This window comes from Cloeon dipterum, chromosome X (assembly GCF_949628265.1).
Source record: "Cloeon dipterum chromosome X, ieCloDipt1.1, whole genome shotgun sequence".
In the NCBI taxonomy this organism is placed as follows: Eukaryota; Metazoa; Arthropoda; class Insecta; order Ephemeroptera; family Baetidae; genus Cloeon; species Cloeon dipterum.
In genome coordinates, this window is record NC_088790.1 from 12,656,722 (window position 1) to 12,679,134 (window position 22,413).

Below are 22,413 nucleotides of genomic sequence, written 5' to 3' on the forward strand. Positions count from 1 at the left end.
GACCGAAGCATCTTTGACACGTTTTAATATAATTTCCATCGTAATCGCAACTCTTTCCCTCCTCTTCCGCGAATGCTCGCTTACTTTGCCAATACCCATTTGTCACAAGCTCTTTTCAATCGGTCTCTTCCTCACTACGGATGTGGTCGAGAATGATTAGGAGTCGCACAATTTCTTACATACCTCGCGATACAAGTTGCATCAAGGTGTCTCACTCAGCATTATCCTGCAGCTTAAATTTTCGACTATAGTTCTAATCTAAAAATGGCCGACAAAGTTAAATAATCTGTCATGCTTATGACATCTTGGGCCTTTAAATTATAACGAGACGTGCATGGTGTGAACTAGTTCACCTTGTATTTTTCAGGGATATGGGATATCAATTGTATAATTAAGAGCTCATCAGGTATTGCATTGTTTAAACAGCATACCTTTACAGTAAGACCCAGAAATGAATTTCGTGTATTTTAAAATCAACAATTTGAAATTTTTAAAATTGCAAGCGTGTATCTATTTAAATAAAAATTCAAAATAATTCATTTTATTAAACCTTTCCACGTGCACCTTTCTAAATTAAGAAATTCACACAAATATAAATAAATATGCACTTTTCAACAGTATTTAGCTTTAGCATGGTTAAAAAACTGTAAAACGGCATATTTTACTTGTTTTCATGACGTTTGGAAGTTCAGATATATCCTTTTAAGACAATTTATTGTTTGAAACTTGCTACTGAAAAAAATTAAGGTGAAATTTCGCAAGCCTCAGAAACATGATTTTACAAACAAATTGCGAAAAGGGTTATAGGGCGTCAATTTTTGCTATTAGGAACCTTAGAAATTTTTCAAATATTCTCTATCAGCAAACAGCCACAAAATTATTCAATTTAGCTACATTTTCTCCATACGGCATTGAAGAACTGTTGCTATTTTTTACTCCGAAATACTTAGTTATTCTATTTTGTGTTGAATATAGAGTTTTATATAAAAAAATACGTCTGTCGATAAAATTATGAAGTCTTGGGTTGCAGAAAAATTAGTTCCAAATGGTTATTTTGTAGACGATGCAAAAAATTCTCACTCCCTATATCACAGACGCTTTGTAACGAACATGAACTTTAAAGCCGATTCAATTGATTGTAGATGTTACAATACGCCAGCAAGGTCTATAGAATCCTGGAAACAAGCAAAGTTCAAAGACAGATAATTGTTCACTTGTCTCTCACGGATATAATTTTTTTTACATTATTCAAGCGTTTGTTTCTATCTCGAATCATTCCCGACCTGTGTATGCAAATTTCGTAAAAGTACCCACATCAGCATGCATAATATTTTTTCAAATACAATGCTGATTGTCTATCTCTAAAGAATGCAGTGTAACATATAAGAAACAATGTTAGGATATTATGTCTTTTGTAAACTTTTGCATCGCCGGAGTTCGTTGATTAATAAATTTATATTCTAAAAATATTGACGTGGAAAACTCCACACTTTGAATGTTAAATGAAGTTATCAAAATTTCTTGGCTAGCCCCTCATTCCCAGATTGTGCTGTTTTAAATTGGCAATTATTATCTTTATGGTTTTGATGCTCCAATAGTTCAATTTGAAATGCATGCTAATTTTTCTGCACAATGTTAAAAATGCTGAAAACTGAGACTTATTAGAGCATAGATCATCAAATTTTCCTAATTTTGTGATAAAATTTAATTGCATTTCCCACAGGAGTGTTTCACTTGTGTATCGCACCTGCAGCTCTTTGATTCGATCCGCTGCTGCTTTTGTAATTTGATAATTTGCTGTGCGTCCTCAAGCGCGTACAGCACACCAGGTGAGAAGGTGCGAAGAATCGAGGCCGACGCGGCTGTCTTTTCAACCCAAAACGACGACATGTTGCTGCGAAGAGTAATTTTATTTCGCAATTAAAGGTGAACTTTACCGCTTGAGGTTAATCGATGGAATTCGTGTGGGCTTGCAAACGAGTTAGCCTACATCCTTTTCACCCGTTCGGTTCATTTTCGCGTCTCGCCAAAATTTACCGATCAGGTTGAAAATCCAGCTTAACGTGCGAAAAAACGAACGAGAAAACAATACGCTGATATGTGTTACTTTCTCGTTGGCTTTGCCGGGATTTCATTTTTGTTTCGATATGATACACAACTCGCGCGTCCATGCAGTATGGCAATGCTTGGCTGATTCATTTCCTCTCGCGTTCTGCGGCCTATTTCTGCGGCCGACTGCATGCAGTGGATGACTTTCAATGCTGCTCTCGCCAAGAAAAGGCGAACAAAGTGCTAAATGCATTCATTGTCCGGCGGCTGTGGGGCCATAGCTTCCATTCAGGAACCTCCTTTGCTGCCAGAACAGTTTCTGTTTCGTTTTCAGATCAGAAAAAATAGTCACGATGCATTCTGTGAATCAATTAAATATTTTAAAATTTACCTTTCTCTTATATAGAAAAAAATTTAATCACCTGGATTTCTTTTGTATAGGTGTCATCAAATTTTTTTACCATCCCAGTGCAGGATAGATTTGCGTGACATGACAAGAAAATTATTTACATAGATGTATATGAATTATTTGTATTTTTGTTATTCCCTTCCTTTCTTTTTAGCTCCATTTTACCCACAGGTGTTTTTCAGTGTAAGAAACAGTTAGTCCTAATATGTGTTTTATTTTTAGAGAGTAGGTATTATATATAAATAAAAATTTTTATTTTATTAATTTTTTAAATCAACCAATACAACGTTTTACTAGTTTAAATATTTTGATCATAGGAAAATACTAAATTTTGATCAACCAACTGCACCAAATTCCTCAAATTTTGTTCTTTCTTACTTATTAAATTGCTATCATTATTTTTATCCTTAACACATTAAAATTTTTTACATGTAACTTCGGCTTTGGAATTATTTAAGCAAACTATCTAACGACATTTGAAACAGAATGGGCGACATCAATTCACCTTTTTAATCAAGGAACCAAAGCGTCACTGGCCCAAGAGCCTGTCCTTGTTGCGTGTTTGGCACAAAAATCGACATTTTTTGGACCGACCCAGATCCAAACGCTGAACAAGTATATTTATTTTCCTGCCTGCTGCCAGTCTCGTCTTATTGCGAATGCTAATTTCTTTCCCACCGAGAGTTCGTGCGACGACATAGCTGTCACGGGCATGACGCGAATCAGCAATAACAACGCCGGTGCCAAAACCGTGCTGATTGCACTTGTTGTTACAACCTTGCGTGATATGTCAGCGCACACAAGAGAGGTGGGTGGGAACGCATTCCACCGCGTAGTCATTTTTTATTTTAAGCTCATTAAATTATTCGCACATGCCACAATATGGAATTGCTGGTGAACGCTAACTGTCAACTTGCCGCTCTGACCGTGACGTTTTCTGAATGAAATGTTGCGCTCGTTTCATTAACATTTTATAGCGGATTGAAACAGGACGAAAACTGAAATTTATTATTTATAATTTTGCCAAGTTTTTTTTTCTCGTTGAGATCTATGTAACGGTATATATGCCATATTTTAAGAAATTTAAATGCAGTATATATGCCAACAAATTAGTTTGTCAAAAGAGATAAGTTCTTCATGTTATATAGTTGTCTGGATATAAAGATCGATAGAGTGAAGTGTTTTTTATTTAATGTCAAGATAGAGTGTATAAAGGGGCTTTTTGCTTTCATGAACTGCTTCCTGGATTTCATTTATAACAATTCGAACAGCCTCTGTTGAATTGAGCAGCCCTTTATAAATAGGAATTGATTCTGTAGAATGTCAGTTTTTGGTATTGATTCGATTAAAATTACTACCCTGTCGAGTAAATTGTAAAGCGAGCAACATAAAGTATTTTTTCGGCAGCTATTCATGTCCAAAACACTCCCCTTACCCGGTGCACTAAAGTTTTTTGACTTGATGTTCTCCAAACAGATGGGAACCACCCCTGCCCGAGACAAATGTTAAAGAACGCGGTGATTTTATCAGGGATCGCTTTTTTGCTCTTTTTATCCCTGTCTGAGGACCGGGAAGGGCGCGCACTGCAATAGCACGAATGCTGAAACCCGGGTCCCAATAACACCGCGAACGGATAACATGGGCGCACCAGGCCGCACAGGGACCCAGCCCACTCAAGGGCCACTTGCCTCCGCACCGAGGACTGCATTGAAACGCTAGACATTTAATTTGTCCCGTGAAGCCAAATCACGCATGCTGGAAAGGTGCAAACCAGCAAGTAGCGAGTCGGCGCCGGTGCGCCTCCCAGCCCGTTGAGCAATTTGAGCATTTCGAGTCACTAAACTAACCACTTTTTTGTTATCTCTAACATTAGGTAGCCAGTATTAGAACTCCGAACTGCTCAAATACCTCCTATTGCTTTGACACTCCTGAGAATGCCTTAACAATGCGAGCCAGCGGGCTTGCCACAGAAATTTACAACATTTTTATTAAACAATCTTCCACTTCAGTTGTGGATGCCTTTTATTAGGTATTATTTATTAGAATGGCAGATGATCCAAAATTAACTCCCAAATTTCCTTTTTCCTCATTTTCATAGCATATACCGCGAGCTCATTTTCATCTTTTATGAAACTAATATTATCACACACACGGCTGAGTAATCTTTTAAAATATAGCCTATCATGCTCTTGCAGTCCCTCCGAACCAAACAGCACGCCCAAAAAGTGTGCACAAGTGTCTATACTGATGTCGTTGGATACACTATTCAGACTTCTGTCATTCAAACTGAATGCCTTAGCATTAAAATTCCGCCTTACGCTATATTTTTTCGTCTAGCCTTTTTTTAGAACCTCTGCACAGCACTTCCCGTGGGCTATGAGCTCACTGGGTCCCAGGCCCCAATAACACCGCCGAGCGGATAACATGGTGCCTGAGTGGCCCGAGTGGCGGCAAAGGAGATGGGCCCAATGTGGCCATCTTTTCGCCTCCACGCACCGAGGTCTTTTAATTTAAACGCCAGAAATTTGTCCATAAAGCCGCTGGCAAGGTGCGCAAACCAGCAAGTGGCGAGTCGGCGCCGGAGCGCCTCCCAGTCCGTCGAGCAATTTGAACATTTCGAGTCACTAACCTAACCACTTTTTGCCATCTCTGACATTGGGTAGCCAGTATTAGATCTTCGAACTGCTCAAATACCTCCCATTGCTTTGAAACTCCTAAGAATGCCTTAACAATGCGAGCCAACGGGCTGGTTTGATTTTCCCGGAGGCTAAAACTTTTTCCTTTACAGAGCTTGCGATTGTCATAATTTCTTTCTGTGTCTGCAAGAAAAAAATCCGTATCACGGAAGTCTTTCAAAATTTTGAAGTCCTCTTTACACTAAAATCACCCAGAATCGAATCATGGTTCACTAGTTCTGCTCTTAAATTTAGAAGTCAATTTTGATTCATCTACCACTCCAAAAAACAATAGCTACGATATGAAAGGAATCCACATCGGAAGTGGAAGATTAAAAAAAATAGTGGTTTTATTTTGCTCTTCTTTTATCCACCTATTTGTTTTTCAATAAATGGTATAAGCCAGCTTAAAATTTTATCTTGAGGTTTTGATGATTTTACAAATAAAAAATTCTTTAATGTTTTTTGCATCGTCTCGCATAGCGTCTAATGGAAAAATAAAGGTCAGAATCAGAAAGTACTGCGGCAACCTGTAACACTTGCAAGTCCAGCTGGTTGCATACTTTGGAGTTGCGGAAACATCTCTACTAACTGGTCCAAATCAACTTTTGTTCAACTCAGGTATTACAAATTTGAGGTATTGAAGTAAAACAGGATGGTATTGGGTTGGAAATATTAATCGTTTATTAATAAATAGCAATAAATTAAATTTTTGGAAACGTTAAGTGACTATTTTGGCATCATCAGCGGGACTGGCGGTGACCAGAATTGTCCGGTGTTCACGTTCAGTTGGTAACAGAGAGGAAGAGGGGTGTATTTTGTTTGGGGTGGGTTCTTCAGTGCTTCCAGCCGCCGTAGGGGAGGTGGTTCAGGGCTGAGGCAGCCTGCTGAGCGGCGATGCTGTTGGCGATGTCGTGCGTGGCCGCGATATTATGATACCTGAAAGCGAACGGACCGTTAAGAGCCACCGACAAAAGTCGCACTTGGCGAAGAGAGTAGAGAGACAGGAAAGTGACAGTGAACTTTTCGCCCTGGGCAAAAACCCAAACAAAGGGAAGCGGCTATATTGCGTCGTATTGCGTTAAGGAGTGTGTGATTAGTGATTATGAGCGAATTCAGCTCTTCTCAATTGTAAGCTAGCTTTTGAGCAGGGCGTCTGTGAGTTTAAAGTGTAAAAGTGTGTTGTGACTTACGCGGAGACCTGTCCAGCAAGGGCACCCAGAAGTTGAGCCTGTTCATGGTGCTTGGCATGTTTACTTACGATTAGACTCCTGATAAAAGTGACAATGGAGATGGCGATCGCAATCAAGGAGCCAATCGCGGCCTTCTTAGCCAGCAGACCCATGCCGATGTACGAGATCACCACCAGGGTGGCCACCTTCAGGATAAATCCAACAATCACGGGCAACAGACTCTTGATGATCTTCTTGATGGCACGACCTGCTTTGCCAAAATGTTATCAAAAAGTGCTAACAATTAAAATTGTAGAATTTTTTGTTTATTTGAGCCAAAGGCAGAATAAAAACAGGGTTGAATGAGGTTAATTTTGAGGGAAGGTAAGTTTTTATAATAAATAAATTAAATAAATAAGTTTTTTTAAAACTTATGTTTTTTCTGTAGTAATTTGAATTATCTCCTTTTTCATGGGATGCTTTACTCTGCGTAGGTTGATTTTTCCAGCTTTCGTTTGCCTTTGATCACACAATTTTAAACATACCTTGTCCATTGGTCAGAGCCTTGACGGTGTCGTACATTCTGCCAGCGACAGTGTCCACCTGCACGGACAGCCTTCTCTCGGAAGCAGCCTCCTGAACCTTGTCGGCGACATACTGCTGCAAGATCTCTTGCCTTTGCTCCAAGTCACCCTTCTCCTGGCTCAGCACAGCTTCAGCGGCCACGTCCTCAGCCTTGCGGGCACCGGTAGGTTTCACAGGTCGCACCAATTCGATGCCCTGGCTCAGGACGATGGTCTCTTCAGCCACCAAATCACGAACATGTCTGTTTCAAAAGACAATCAATGAATTACCTCGTAATGGAATTATATAGCAAAAAACCTAGCAGGTTTATTTAAAAATATAAAATCTTTAAGCTAAATGTGTCTGATAGGACTGATAAAAGAATCTTTAAATTTGCCAAATTGAATTTTTGAGAATAATTGAAATCAAAATTGTTCCTACCTGTACGCAGTGCTCTGGAGGCAGGCGGCCGGGGACTTTGCATGGAGGCAGTCCTGAATGTCGGAGGCGGCCGCAGAGGCAGCAATCAGCAGCACCACGAATGACCACGAGTTCATGTTTGTGTGACTGCAGCACAGCGAGAAATAATGATGGACACTGGGATAGTGTTGGCTTTTAAATGATCTCGACCCTTCTCCTAGGCTGGCTGGCAAAACTAGTTGCACCTAGAGTAGTGCATTCGCATTACAGGACTACCCCAACGCGGATGGACGCCGTCGCCGCCGCCGCAGCAGCAGCAGCCGTGTTTAGCAAACTGGACAGACCAGTTTTGCTCCATAGTCAGATGCAATTTGCACTTGCCGCCGTGCATATGGATAAAGGGGTCGCGATCCAGATCCACACAGCTTGCAAAGGCGATTATCTAAGGCATTTTGCACGCATTTCTCTTTTCTTTTATTTTTCCGTTTGCACGGACATCGTATTTCATTCCCAAATGAGTAACGACAACGATTAAGGCGAGGCAAACTCGACTCTGATGGCCGCAGCAGACGCACTCATTAGGTTTACAATTATTCTAATTTAGAGTTTGTTTTTTTCTCAAACGGGACAAATCTCGCATTAATTAATTAATTCTAACAGGTTTAATTCCACGAGTTAAGAAGATAATTAATTACCATGACACTTTTTGTGCATCGAACACCGATCCTTGTTTATTTAATTTTAAAGTGACAAACGCATTGAAAATTTGCAATGCAAAGTGATCATTAAAGATGAAGTATACACTCGAACACTATTTTAGAATTTAAACTTCCAACATCTTGTCAACCTAGAAGGTATTTACGCAGCTAAAGGGTATGGTGGTCTGTAGTTACGATGAATGAAGCGAGTGGACGTGCAAGAGGTGGTGAATGGCGACATGTGTGGCTATAGAGTAAAATTAACCGACTAGCTGACACTTGTATTAAGCAATTATTGCCACGCCGAAATATGGAGTGGTACTATTCTTCCTCAATAAATGCTTAATAAGGAAAATAGTTGTGCCTCTTAAAATGTAAATCGTTCTGTTTCATATTTAAAGCCCAAAACAGTCAACATTGCCATGTACAATTGATTCACTCTTTAAAACGAGGACAAAACATTACACTCTGTCGAAAATTAATGGTTTCTCTACCAAATATATTCCTTTTAGTGTTCAAATAAAATTGCACAGTTAGTGCCAACTTGAAATTACGCGTAAAATTACAATAATCAAGTTTTCCTTTAAGGCTTTAATTAGAATAAGTTTGCTCAGACAAGTTTAATTTTGAAAAATAATTTTCAACTAGATTTTGATAATCCCATATATGCATTGAGCTATGCTGTCGAATTATACAGAGCTTGGGAAAAGTTTAGCCATACTAGCCTAGTGATTGTATTAATTAATATGAAATTTACCACTGAAACAATTTGACAATGAGCTTGACAAGCATACAAACTATAACAAAATATGAGATTTTTTAAAGAAAAATGGGGAGAACAAACGCATTAGAAGTATCAAATCCTTCTTAATGGTAATCTTTCGGTCAAAATCCGTTTAAAATTAAAATTAAATTCTCAACGACGAAAAAGTTAAAACCATAAAATAGTTTGATACAAATAATTTATTATTCAATAATAAATACAATAAGTTAGCGTCAACAATTATCAAAGTCACTTAGTCTGGCGTCAAAGGAGGAACATATAAATCGTTTGATCGTCACGAGTCGCACAAGTATTGATTGTCACTCAGTCTTCTCCTGAGAGAGGTGGTCACAGATGAAAAGGAAGATAGAAGAAAAAGGAGAAATATGGCAGAAGAAGTCTTAAGTCCTTAAGCACACACGCTAAGTTGTGATTCACGCCGTCGCCTGGGCCTGGCCGTTGTAGGCGAGGTCATGGGCCGCCAGGTCGAGCGCCCTGCGGTGGTGGTAGTCGCCGTGGTGTCCGTGCACCTGCACCACCTCGTGTCCGCCGTCGTCGCCCTTGCTGAGCAGCTTCTTCAGGCCGACGATGGCTGAGAGCAGGAAGGCCAGCGAGCTGACGGTCAGCGCCTTCATAGCCAGAAGTCCCAGGGCGCCGAGGGCCATCGCCTTCATCATGCCGGCCATCATCATCGCGAGCATCATGGCACCGCCGTCCTTCTTCTTGCCGCCGCCGAAGCCGCCCTTACGAGCTGTTAAAAATAAATGGGATTTAATAGAATAAACAAGTATTTAAAACCAATAAATCTTGAGCTGTCCAGAAATTTTAATTTGAGTATAGAACACCATGTAATCAATATGGAAAATTGAGGGTTATTTTTCGACTTTTAGAACCAATTTGTAGTTTTTATTAATTTTTGAGGTTGAACTGAAAGAGTTTTAAGGCAGCAAGCGCTGAACCTTAGAATTAAAATTAGACTTTGCAGTGGTTTGGTATAGTTTTTAACTCAAAAATGTATTTGCTTTGTAAATTTAGATTCATAGTGAAAGGAAAAATTTAGAAATAAGTTTAAGGTGGCTTTCAGGAACAAAGCTCTTGGGAACTTCTTAAGTTGGTTTCCATTTTATATTTTTATAATTCATTTAAATGTTCATTTTTAAGTTTTTCAATGGTGCCTTGATTCTTTATAGTTCATAACTAATTTTTAAAGAAATTCTTTCTTATGACAGGTAATTCAAACAAAACACCATAATGTTGCTAGGATGAAAAATAATGAGCCAAGAGAGCTTTGATGATCTTGAACTCAACATTCAAGAGACAAATATAGTGAAGATCATGTTTATCTACGTTCGTTACTTTTTACTTTGGCTATTTTGATATCAAATATAATTTAACCTTTAGATCTAATCTGAGTACATCTCTTACAAGTAATTTCATATCGATTATGAAAAGTGGAAAGAGTATAGTTATAACATTGCAACTGAAAAAGTACTCAGTATATTTAAATCTTTTTTTATTTTTTACTTGTCGATTATAAATAAAAATACTTTTTATAACAAACTGTTATATTTAATTAAACAAAATAAATTAAAAAATATAAATTATATATTTTTTAATAAATTAAAAAATATATATTATGTTTTTTAATTTATTAAAAAATTGTATGTAACTATAATGAATTAATTATTTATACTAAAAAGTACTTCTGTTACTTTAGTAAATTTCTAGTTTTTAGTTATTAAAAATTAAAAAAAAATATGAAAAAACGTTATCAAACCTTCAGAGATATCCTTGATGGCTCCATCAACAACGTCCTGCAGCCTGAGACGCACCTCGTATCCAGAGGCGAACTTCCTGACTGTGTGCAAGAGGGACGAGGAGAGGTCCCTGGCGTTGTCCATGCCCTCGAGGGGCTCCTCGATTTTCTGTGCCTCGACCTTGACGAGCTCGACGCCGTCCCAGAGTCGGCGGACGAGCGGCAGGGCTTCGTCGGCCTCGTTGGACAGTTCGGAGACTACGTTGCGGGCGACGCATCCGACCGACTCAGAGCCCGGCGGACACACCTCGGCGGGCAAACCGGCGACGAGCCCCAGCAGGGCGACGAACAGGAGGATGCTACGAGATGATTGCATGTTGAGCAAAAGACTGATGCATTCGGTGCAGCCCGTCGCCGTTTTATACCTCGGACACGAGGGGACAAAAAGGAAGGCGGAGGAGTGTGCAGTGCACAAATTCGGCTGCAGGGAAATGGAGCGCGGACGAATCGCCTCTACAGGCGACAAAGCCTCGCGCCCGCGAATTAGGAGCACCGACCACGCGCCATTGCCCGCCGCATTGTTCACTTTTCTTCCTCACTTTTCGACGTGGTCCTCTCCTGAGAATGCATTATTCGCTGATTCTCCATGCAATTAGAAGAGGAATGGCCGGCCACTTGCACGGCCCGAGCGTGGAATTAGGTGACATAGTGGTACACATCCAGATTCGACAATCTGGACTTTGGTCACATGCGAAAGCTAGCTCATTGTTTGTGTTTGTTTATGAGAATCTCGTTTGGCGAAATATGTATATTTGATATTTTTTTGTGAATTCCAGTTGTTGGTGGTGGTGTGGATTTAAAAAGCTGCCAAAACTCACTTGACGAAAAAATAAAACATCAAGTTTTCCAAATTATATTTTTTATTATTTCGTTGTTTCTCTTTGGATAGAGAAGTAAACTATTTGAAAACTTTTGAAATCATTAAAATATGCAGTTTGATTTTTCAGAAAGAAAAATTGAATATTATACAAAAATAGCACTAATAAATATCTTGACCAGCAACACCAGCATGTCTTGCATCATCCACCTCCCTATTTTATACAAAAAAAGAACAAATAAAGATATGTGTGCGTTTACCTCAAGCCGTTTTAATTTTATGCATCATTTTATTTTTGCTAATAACATTTTAATTACCCTTTTAACATTAACTTTGTTAAATATGCATCAATCGTCCAAAGTCGTTAATTTAGCTTGACAGCATCTAATAGAGAAGTAGCTTGAGGTAAAAATCATTCAAGAGGAATGATGCTGCAAAACCTAGAAAAATCCTTTTGTTGCCAGTGAATTCTAAAGGAATGAATTTAATGCAGAATTTGATATGCTACAAAGTAATCTTGTAAAAAAGAGGCTGCAGGTATGTTACACTGTTTTTTTCTAATTGTAGGAAACATCTCTTTATAATATTATTAATATAATATGTCTTATTTTATTTTATAACTAAAAGTTTCCATGTCAAAAGACCCACACAGTTGGGCGTTGGATAAAGAAATCGAAATCAGCTTTACAGAGATGGCAGAGTGTGGCGTAAATATTTGAAAAACATTTTATGTTACTTGGTTCTGTTTCAATTATTTCACATTATATTTTGTTCTGTGGTCGAGGCAATCACTTTATACCAACACGTGTCTTGCTATGGAGCATTCAATGCAAATAATTTCGAATTTTTGTAAAGAAGGTACCTTAGATTTTTTATGCTACTTTATCTGCAAATCGGAAGATCTCAAATGTTACACCTTATTAAAGTGTAAAGCAGTACCGATAAACCATTTTACCTTTACATGAAATACCTCTAAAAATTGGGAAAGAACTAAAACTTTTGCAGGTTACCGTTTATATTTGCGAGAAGATTGGCTCCAAAGTTTGCATAATATATATTTGTTTATTCTCACATTAAGAATAATCAAGCGGCGAGCATTGTCATCCTATTGAAAATCAGGATTTTTTTCCCTATTCCAGAAATTTGTCTCATAGTCCGCACACCGTTGAATAGATCGCGCCGAGAGGAACCAAAACTAAGCAAATGACAAACTGTTTTTTCGATTAAATTTGGTGTCCTAAAATTTACTTGGTCTTGTTTTCATTATTGCTCACTGTAGAGATAAACTGTTGCTAAATTCCACAAACAATAGACTAAATAAACCACTTGCTGTAGCGACCAACGCAAAATGTAATTAGTCGTTGACCTGCCAAACTCAACTTTAAATACATCGAGATGGCCTAAAATAACCGAAATTATTTAAGTAAAATTTAGGAGCTTATCTTAAAAAGCTTTCACATTTCACAGGTGGCTTCAGCATTATAAAAGCTCAAAGATTTTTTGCGAGCACTGCTTAGAATCGGATTACCGCTTTTTCGCCACAAAAACTATTTCTACTTCAGAGCCAGAAATAGCCGTCTTTTTGCTGAGCTGTTCGTGCTAATTGCATTATTCACTGCTGTGCTCAAGGGCAATGATGGGAGAGCCCCTGGCGCATATAATTGCACTTGTTGTCGGGATCTAAATTGGCTAGTCGACGGAGCAGTGCAGCCGGTTCGCGCTTGATTTGCGGCGCGCATTAGTCAAGGTGCATCATTTTCACACGATCTCATCGAACTTGAACTTTCTCCGCGCGCTGTGTGTCTGTCGCCGCCACCCGTGAAGAGTCAAGCAGGTTAATCCTTTTTACTTTTTCGGGTGAAAAGATTTCTGCTCCAGTTTGGGTCAGAAACAAAATAACTGGACGCAAATTAGGCAAATCGTCGCCAGAGGCGGACTGCGGACATAACTGAATTTTTGATAAACTGTTACCATTTCACGAATTTACGAGAGCCACGGGCGCAGACGTTTGCCGTTTTTTATTGCTCGCGCTGACGAGCACAACTTTATTACGTGCAAACCCAAGCGATCGAATTCCAGCTAAATTTAAAACTCCCGCAGTTGATGTGGGATACTCAGTGGAGCGAGCCGCGCAAAATAAATTGCTTCCGTTTTTTTCTTTAATTCACTGAGGACCATTTGAAATTAAACATCTCAATTTCTTGTACTGATCAGAGTCTTTAATATAAATAACAATTCCGTACAGATTTGGATATGAGGCATACAATTATTTATCTTTCCTGTAGACCAGGAAACATTGGCAGAATAAACAGCGTCGGTCGTAAATGAAAAAGGGAATTAGTCTTGGTATCGGTTGAGCGGAGAGAACAGAAGAGATGAGAGAATGAGTCGTTGGGCATATTGTATGGTCGTCTCGTTGGGAGCATCGGAGGAAACGAAGAGAAGAGTATCTAGCCATATGTACACAAAAGCTTCACAGTTCATATAAGAGTGGAATTCACTGAGAAACAGATGGACAGCAGAGAGGCTTACAGTAAGGAAGAGAAGCGGAAGAGAAACAGTCTTTCGTCCGTTAAAAAAGGTCGGCGTCGGTCATTTTGATTGTTTGCTGGAGGACTATGCGTCCTCCTCTGTGGCTTAAAACTAAGGTAATAAATTAAGGGGGAGGGGGTTGATTCTTTATCTTTGATGAGCCGTTTAGGGCTTGCGGGGAGCGTAGGCGCGGTAGGGTTGCTGGTCGGCGCGGGCGTAGCCGGTGGAGGCGGCGGCCGCGGCGCCGCTGTAGCTGGTGCCTGCCGAGAAGGTGTCGTGGTGGTCGAGCACGTGCGGGTGCGACACGACCTCGTAGGTCACGGCGTGCGGTTGCGACAGGTGGCGGATGCCGAGCAGCACGGCGGCGGCCAAAGCAAGCTTGGACACAACCACGGCCTTGAACACCAGGATGGCCAGAGCGATGAACTTGAGGACGGCGAAGATGCTGATCTTGGTGATGGCGGCGGCGCCCAAGGCGTACAGGGTCTTGAACTTGTGCAGACGTCCTAAAACACGTGAGATAGCGGTTGAAAATTTAATTGTTATACAACAATTTATAGAATAGAGCTAATTACACCACACCTGCTTTAATACCCTGTCGAATTTAAGCAACTGTTTATTTTTAATTAAAAACGATATTTTTTAGGAGCAAAAAATCCTTGCAATTTTTTGTTCCGGACAATATTTTTGCTTGCTAATAACTGGTTCAAATTCAAAAGATTATTTTGCTTGTTCGGTCGAGATTGAGCATAAAAATAGGACAAAAATTATTTTAACAATGAAGATAAAAAATATGATATTTAAGTAAATTAAAAATCCAATTTTTAAAAATGGTTGGATTCCAACTGTCAGGAGCTCTTCCGGTGGTTCTAATGCAACAATTAATTCATTTGTTAGCTCAAAAATGTGACAATCATTCACTTTAGGGGGCCTTTCCAAGGAAGGTAGACACCATGATTAATCCTTTCAATGAGATAATATACACACGATATTTGCAATTGAGTTGTGTTCAAGCCTATACATAGAAAGATTTTAAGACATTAATCAGGAACCTACATATTTAGATGGAGCGAAAAATCTTTCAAGATTTTACAGCCAGTATTGAAAATTTTAAAACAAACGTGTTAAAAGAATAGTATGGATTTTTTGTTTATAATATTCTCTGCACAAGTTATATTGAATAATTTACAAACTGCTCTTATTTTTTCACTTCATTGAGATATTTACTTTCCTATTTAGCACCTTAAATTTTATCTTAATACCGGTATAGCCTTTATTACATACATTTCTAAGCGGGAAAATTAGTGTTTTAGCACGATTTTGAAGCCTTTAACGACATCAATTTAAATTTATAACTAGTAATGAGTTAAGTCCTAATTGTATATTTTATTTTATAATGATGAAGTTTTGTCACTTCGAGGAAAATGTCCGGAATTTCAATTATGCTCAGAAAAAACCTTGATAGAATTAATTAATCAACAGTAATCTAGGCATTGTAAAGTACCAGTTGAAAATTCTTTTCACAGGTTTTATCTCAAATTTTATTCACTTGACTATGAAATTAAGGTTCAACCCCACCTATAAAAATCTGCCCTGTGTTGAGTGAATCTTTAGGGAAAACATTAAAAACGATTTCCTTGAGAATCTACACTGTCACTGCGTAAACACAGTTTTTAAAAAGCCCAGTGACTAAAAAAAACAGACGCATTCTGATTAAAAAGACATTTTGCACGGTTAATTTTGGAGAATACTGAAAATTAAAATAATAATTTCTGCTGTGTGTTATGGTTGGAAATTAAAACAGAATGGAATGTTACCAGTTTCGCTAGAGCGGGCAGTTTCAGCCAGCTTGAAATTGATGCTGGAGGCGTCCTTGTCGGTGGAGACGACGACGTCGGTGTCGGGGGCGACGGTCCAGTGCAGCTCACGCGACTTGATGAAATTCTTAACCTTGCTGGCCATCAGGACGATGCCGTCCTCGGTGCCGACCTCGCGGGGGCTGGTCAGCTCGAGCACCTCGGTGACCGACTCCGAGTTGGGGGTGACGACGATGTCGTCAGCGACCCTGATGGATGACTTCTTCATCAACTTCTGGAGGTAAGCGAAGGCCTGCAAATTCCGCAATTACGGAAAATCGAGGGTGGAAAACGGATTGAACTAACCTTGAGTTGGAGGCAGGCGGTGGCTGCCTTTTGGTGGGCGCAGGCGTTGTTCAATTTTGCCAGGACCTCGGTTTCGTAGTCCGACTGGGGGGCGGCCAGGGCCGCTGCGGCCACCAACACCACGACGACACACGTGCTCACTGCTCTCATTGCGTTTTGATGCGTTTTGTCGGTGGGTCGGGCTCTTTTATACGCGACCTCCGCGGGGGCAGGCCGAAATTCGCTCGTGTTGGGAGAAAAAAATTGCCGAGGAAGAAGCAGTCAGACCGGTGGCTCGAAATTAAGGATGGATGGGTGTCGCCTTCCGAATCTGGGGCCGGCCGGCTTGTTTGCTCCGTTCGCTCAGCACGAGGGGCCATCAAACCGATCGGCAGACGCAATAGATGCGTGCGGAACCTTTCATGTGGTCGACCACTTTGTGGAACGCGGGCAAAAAGCACTCGATTTGCGGCCGGAAACACTTATTATTGCTTATCGGTTTGTGGGCACGCTTCACGGCTTCCGATTGGAACACACTCAAATTGATTCAATTGATCCAAGCAATTCTGCTTTATAGTTTTAGCGGTGTAATTGAAGCTCGCAAAAACAGTTACGGAATTCGTATATAGCGGATTGCCTGAAGATTTTAAATGCACATATTTCCTCTAGATATGTGGCACAATCGGTCTAACCTTAATCCGATCCATGTAAATGAAGTCGGGCATGGAACGGGATGGATAACAATAGTTTCAATTACAAAGTCTGAATTACAAACACAAACTCTATAAGCAATGTTATTTAAATAAGTCGAACCAATTTTCGACACTCCTTAGATAACGATTTGCGTGACGCTTTTCTTGGGAAGCCATTACTTCAAGCAATTATCAGATCAATTTCGGAGAATTTTAACCAGTGAGCGGCTTTACTCTATTTTCCGTTTCTTTTTAAGAAGTAATCTAAAAAAATGGGTATCCCTTTGGTAGGAAAATACACTAAAAGGTTCACCAGCCAACAATTAAATAAACGATGTATGCCATGGATCAGATAATTAATTTTAAGTGTATATCTTTCTGAATAGATTTTAATGTGTCCTAAATTGGCAGATTACAATCTGTATAAAATGAGTTAGATGAAAATTGTACTGTAATATTCATAATTCCGATAATTCCATGAAAAAGAACTGCAGTTGATAACCGAAACTATAGGAGGAAAATAAATGACGACTTCCAACGAGGAATGTCCGATGTTTTTCTTCTTATACAACCGAATCCTTTTGAGTGCCTCCTTTATAAACATAATAAAGGTATTTTTCTTATATTTTAATTACAGCTTAATCGCTTTATTTTAAATTCAAACGTGTTTTAGAACATCTAACATTTTTCATCTTTTACAGAGGTGCAAATTGTTGGGGATTTGATTTATCTGCATTTGCGGGCGGCTTCCTTGTTTCCGTCGACAGCTGCCAACAAGTGCCGACGACGCTGGGTCATCTAAACCAGTTCTGTTGGGCAATTTTAAAATAGGGAAGACACGTAACGGCCCATCCACGATATATTATAGTTGAGGAACGGAAACGTGTGAAAATAGAATCTTAAGCTTCGCCCGAATATTTGGTCTCACTCCATATTTGTAAACCTGCTCTCATCTTGTTTACACCTGTAAAATGTGTTAACAAATTTTGACGCAGTGTGTGTAAATTTAAGCTCAATTTTTCTGTGTGTAGTACGACTTCTCATGCAGCTCTAAATAATAAAAACACTGGTCTTCATTAAGATGAAGTGACGTTAGGTCGAAAAGGTGCGTGCGAATCGAAGCAAACGAGCCACGACCGACCACAAGCATGCGACTTTTCTCCGCCCGTGTCTCTCATTGTTTTGTGCTTAAGGCTCTTCTTGCGGCTTAAAAACTGGAGAACCGCACAGATTGTGGGACCAAATACCTCCATGACAGTTTTGAGGAAATTTTATTTGCCATTCTTGCTCGTCTTGACAGAAGAAAGAAATTTAATTTTTGGCAAAGAAATGCTCTAATTAATCATTACTCTTTGTCGCCGCATTTTTAATGCCCCATAATTAAGGAAGAAACGAGCGGCACCATAGCAATTTCGCAGGAATTATCCAACAAGGCTCGTTAGCAATATTTGCACGTGGTTTTTTATCTTGCTGCGGTTTGTTATTGTTGTCAGGCATAATTGCACGCGCGGCAGGCCAGCGCCTGCTCGATTTGTGGAGCAAAATTATTAATGAAAACAAGCGGCGCAGACCCAATTCGACGGTTCCGTTGCTCGTGGCAATAAAACCATTTCGTGCACGCTTTTCAAAGATAATTAATATATATTTTAATGTACGAATTTTAGTCTCTGTTTATTCTACGAGATTCTGGAAGCAGAAAGACGAGAAGGATGGCATAGTTAAAAACGGAATGTGAAGGTAAAAATTGAACTTGTTTGAAATGATTTTCATGGCCGAGAAAACTCAGTGAGTTAATATATGCAAACTAAATGTAGCTTAAGTTGTTGTAAGTGTGAAAGGCAAAGTGCCTATGCTTTGATGTATGTCATCAAGACGTAAATGAATTATTTTTATCACGCGGGTAGATGTTTGAGCTGTATGGCAGCAAGGAACAAATAGAGCTTTAGTCATAACATGATATTCTTATTTGGCAAGAAGTAAATAAGTTTATGTTGTAAATATCTCCACCAAAATGAAACACTGTAGATTTCATGGATTGTGAATGTGAAGCTGTGCTGCAGCATTTTGGAATTAAGCTCATCAGTGTCACTGATCAACTGCTTGACACGCTCTCAACAGAGGGCAACGAAGAAATCAGAATCTTTGTGCAAGTCCCATTTGGTTAGTTTAAAATATTATCTTATATTATTTCTTAAATGAGTGAATATTTCACTTTGGGATAGCAATGTAGTCATACAACGCAAGAGTCTTCCAAAAAGTTTAGAAAATCTGTTTTTTTAAGTTAGACAAATAGAAAGAAATACACACGCAGGTATAATTTTATGAAATTTTAAAATAACGGATGGCGCGAATGGCTAAGCTCTTCGCGATTTGATTCAATATTATTTTTAGCTGTTGTGAAATAACTCGCTCTCGCACTGGTGGGATTGATAATATTTTCTCTTTTCGTTTGATGTTCAGCAATGCAACATTCGTCTAGATTGTTAGAGGAAAATTTTAATTATGTTTACCATCAATTTTCCTATCTGTATCAAAAACAACTATAGGAACGGGTGGTTATTTCCGAAAAAATGCTGTCTTTTTGTCCATAACCTTTTCTTTTGTTAAATTATGCCTTATTGAGATACTCAGCCAGACGACGGGCGGCTGAGACTTAGTGAAAACGGTGAAAACGAGTTTCTGGACGGCGGCAAGGGTGCGCTGGCCAATACCGATTCGGCGGGCATGACCGCGTGAGCCCGTTGGACTTGCAGGACGTATTCTTGGACACGATGAACCCCGCGCAACGCTGGTTCGTGCCTCGTCGTCGCCACATCAAACAGTCCGTTTGGTGTGCGGCAGTTCCTGTGCTCGTCGACCAGTGGCTACTTCGCCTGCCAGAAAGAAGACGCAAAGATCGCGGACTTGATCAACGACGATATTAATTTGCTATCAGTGTGGTGAGAGATATCCACGTAATTAATCGTTTTAGCAGTATTTTACTAACTCTGTTTGCCCTTTTATTGGACTTCTTAATTAGTTGCAAAAAGTTAACTCGCTCAATTGCCTGAATCAATAATTTAGTGGCAATTTTTCTTTCTAAACTGAAAAACCTTCTGGTATCATAAATGCAAGTAGTAAAACATTTGAAAAAAAAAATAATAAATTCAATGCTTTAAATTACAAAAAAAAAACTGAATGGCTCCACTCTGTGTGGAAAATAATTCAAGACGGTTTAATTACAGTGAAAATTCTACGAGGAAAAATTAAATATCACGTTATCGGACTGTGAAACGGATGTTCCGGCCCCACAGGCCTCAACGGCATTAATTTACCTCCAAAACAAAATTCCTATCCTAGCAGTGCCAAATTAAAACCGTGCATATTAATCTCATTTTATTAATAATGCCTGCCAGTATTGTCTAATTGCTATAGTATAGTGTTTTTGAATTCTGCAGGCAGAGAAAACAATTTAAATGGGATAAAAGAGAAACCATTTTCCCTGATTATATGAATAACCACATTCACTCATTCGATAACCAGCAGCAACTACTCTACTCCACTCCACTGACACACTAGACGCGTTCAGGGATAAATTAAAATATATAATTCTGCTTGATGGTGCTGAGATGAGTGTATATAAGTTGCATGTAGTTAACACTATAAGCCTGGCTGGCTGGCCAGTGAGACACAATTATTAACACCTGAAGACATTCCTACTGACACAGAGAAAATAAATATAGTTTTATATAAGCCTATAAAAATCAGAAACTTTTCAAAGAAAGGGTTCAGAAATATTCAAGCATTATTTTAGTCTCAAAAATGATCTCTATTAAGGTTCTGGAGGGCTGTTTTGCCCCATACATTTCCATATCCAGACAAATTAATTCAAAGGGACATAATTGTTAAAAGAGAGGTGAGACGTTGGTTCGATATTTCTTGAGGAACTGCATGTTCTTTTAAGAAATCTTTAAATACGCTTAGGTTTTATTAACATTTTTAGTCACTGTGAAAAAAATGCTACTATTAGTTTTTTAAATCGTGTTCTTGGAAACAAAGAAAATACCTTCTCTTTTTAAGTTATACGATTCAGGAGCAGTCTTTCGATTTTTCGTTCAAGCTCTTTGTTTCTGATGTATCTTTCGTCTAGAATTATTCATTGGTTTATAAATGTTTAAGTCATGCGTACAAATATTCCGTTTTTAATGTCATAAAAAATACCAAAAATATTTCAATTGCCGAGTGCGAGGTGTCGGCCTTGACCGCGACACAGTGGGCAGGACCAATTGTTGTTGTTCCCCTGATACTGAGTGATTGTGAGAAATGAAGCGGCCGACCCAGTTTGCGTGCGTCCAGCGGAAAGCAATACACTCTCCGTTGCGGCGTGGCGGTGCTGTCCAACAACGTCTTCCTCTCCTTTTCCTCCGCCACAGAGCTAGAGCAGGCAAGCAGCCTAACGGGATCACCGCATCATTGATCCTCGTCCGCTCGCTGCTCCACACATTTCAATTATTCATTTGCAGCCACGATCTGTTTTACGTCAGTCACTATTTATTTGATGAATTTTTCACGACTTTTAAATTTATCTACCCGCTTTTAATGACAATTAATTGCTCACAACAAATGCATGCCACTAATTGCACATCGACTGCTACCAGGATCGATAGAATGAGATATGCTTGGTTTTTCATACAATCAAATGCGTTTATGAAAATGATTTTTGTTTTCAAACTCGCAGTGACTACTTATAAAGAAGAAAAGGCTGAAATTTATTGATTCAAAATCAAAATTTTCAAGGCTGAAAGATCAATGCAAAGGAGCATACACTAAAAAAAGTTTGTTGATTTCATTTTTTAATGCTTGTTAGCTCTGTTTAATTCTATTCGCATTCCTTATGTTTGAAAAGGCAGCACTTTTTATTCCTGATTTTCATGCAAATTGCGTGTTGTGCCAATTGTAGCTGCGGGGCACTGATATTATCGCCTTATTCGAGTGCTCTCTGTGATTTTTTTGTCGCCGCTGGTCAGTCTCTCTTCTGCAACACTGCGAGTGATTGCGCGGCCTACTTATTTGGTACACTTCTCCGTATCTCTTTCACTCGCGCCTGCTCTCGCGCACTTCCAAGTAACTCCTCTTCTATATTATTATTTCTTTACACCTTGTTGTACTGGTATAATTTTTCAGTGAGATTGAAGTTTAGACCGACACGTTTTCTTGTGACACAAGATGGGTGAAATGAATAAAAATAGTATGGATTTTTTTCCTTTAATTCAATTTAACCTAGTCCACGCCGTATCTCTCCGAAAGCGGCGCAGTCAGGTCTCGCCACCTCCTGAATGAATTTGAAAGCTCCAGAAAGTGAGCGGACACCTGTAGCATCCAGAGACGGCGGATCTTTGAACTTTTAGTCTAGGAAAATCACTGTCGTATATATTTATTATAACTCCTTTTTGTATTAGCCAAATTTGTTTAGTCATAAAAAATCGATTAAAAAATTTTACCTTAATTTTTTTCCGACGCAGAAACAATTTTAAACTTGGAAATAAAATAAAATAATTACAGGATTGGCTTAAATTGGCAACACGAGACCAAAAATTCAAGAAAAGAACTGCGTGTTGAGTGTGGTGCCCAAAATACTGCTATTATTTAAATCATCTCAGAGTGCAATGGCTAGCTTTGAGTATAA

At 39.2% G+C, this 22,413-nt stretch overlaps 3 protein-coding genes across 3 annotated transcripts; all 3 read right to left on the bottom strand.

Annotated features, from left to right (window-relative positions):
- Positions 1 to 5,794: 5,794 nt before the first annotated feature.
- On the bottom strand, positions 5,795 to 7,465 carry LOC135947068 (uncharacterized). The gene is made up of 4 exons (XM_065495635.1): positions 7,311 to 7,465; positions 6,851 to 7,131; positions 6,327 to 6,573; positions 5,795 to 6,072 (listed from the first exon to the last, which is right to left on the bottom strand). The coding sequence occupies exons 1-4, from the start codon at positions 7,424 to 7,426 to the stop codon at positions 5,970 to 5,972; spliced, it is 747 nt and encodes a 248-aa protein (XP_065351707.1). The 5' UTR covers positions 7,427 to 7,465; the 3' UTR covers positions 5,795 to 5,969.
- A 1,467-nt stretch (positions 7,466 to 8,932) lies between these two features.
- LOC135947073 (uncharacterized) lies at positions 8,933 to 10,904 on the bottom strand. The gene is made up of 2 exons (XM_065495639.1): positions 10,528 to 10,904; positions 8,933 to 9,501 (listed from the first exon to the last, which is right to left on the bottom strand). Exons 1-2 carry the CDS (start codon positions 10,880 to 10,882, stop codon positions 9,185 to 9,187), a joined length of 672 nt encoding a protein of 223 aa, XP_065351711.1. The 5' UTR covers positions 10,883 to 10,904; the 3' UTR covers positions 8,933 to 9,184.
- A 2,676-nt stretch (positions 10,905 to 13,580) lies between these two features.
- LOC135947067 (uncharacterized) lies at positions 13,581 to 16,247 on the bottom strand. The gene is made up of 3 exons (XM_065495634.1): positions 16,078 to 16,247; positions 15,733 to 16,024; positions 13,581 to 14,421 (listed from the first exon to the last, which is right to left on the bottom strand). The coding sequence occupies exons 1-3, from the start codon at positions 16,225 to 16,227 to the stop codon at positions 14,081 to 14,083; spliced, it is 783 nt and encodes a 260-aa protein (XP_065351706.1). The 5' UTR covers positions 16,228 to 16,247; the 3' UTR covers positions 13,581 to 14,080.
- Between the last annotated feature and the right edge of the window lie 6,166 nt (positions 16,248 to 22,413).

What these genes read in the sequence shown, in the direction of transcription:
- LOC135947068 (XM_065495635.1), bottom strand. Translation starts at nt 7,426, where the DNA reads ATGAACTCGTGGTCATTCGTGGTGCTGCTGATTGCTGCCTCTGCGGCC. An exon ending in CTCCAGAGCACTGCGTACAG is followed by an intron (nt 7,132 to 7,310) that starts GTAGGAACAATT and finishes CTTTTGAAACAG; the next exon opens with ACATGTTCGTGATTTGGTGG. An exon ending in CTTGCTGGACAGGTCTCCGC is followed by an intron (nt 6,073 to 6,326) that starts GTAAGTCACAAC and finishes GTTCGCTTTCAG; the next exon opens with GTATCATAATATCGCGGCCA.
- LOC135947073 (XM_065495639.1), bottom strand. Translation starts at nt 10,882, where the DNA reads ATGCAATCATCTCGTAGCATCCTCCTGTTCGTCGCCCTGCTGGGGCTC. An exon ending in CATCAAGGATATCTCTGAAG is followed by an intron (nt 9,502 to 10,527) that starts GTTTGATAACGT and finishes TATTTTTAACAG; the next exon opens with CTCGTAAGGGCGGCTTCGGC.
- LOC135947067 (XM_065495634.1), bottom strand. Translation starts at nt 16,227, where the DNA reads ATGAGAGCAGTGAGCACGTGTGTCGTCGTGGTGTTGGTGGCCGCAGCG. An exon ending in CCGCCTGCCTCCAACTCAAG is followed by an intron (nt 16,025 to 16,077) that starts GTTAGTTCAATC and finishes CGGAATTTGCAG; the next exon opens with GCCTTCGCTTACCTCCAGAA. An exon ending in TGCCCGCTCTAGCGAAACTG is followed by an intron (nt 14,422 to 15,732) that starts GTAACATTCCAT and finishes CACGTGTTTTAG; the next exon opens with GACGTCTGCACAAGTTCAAG.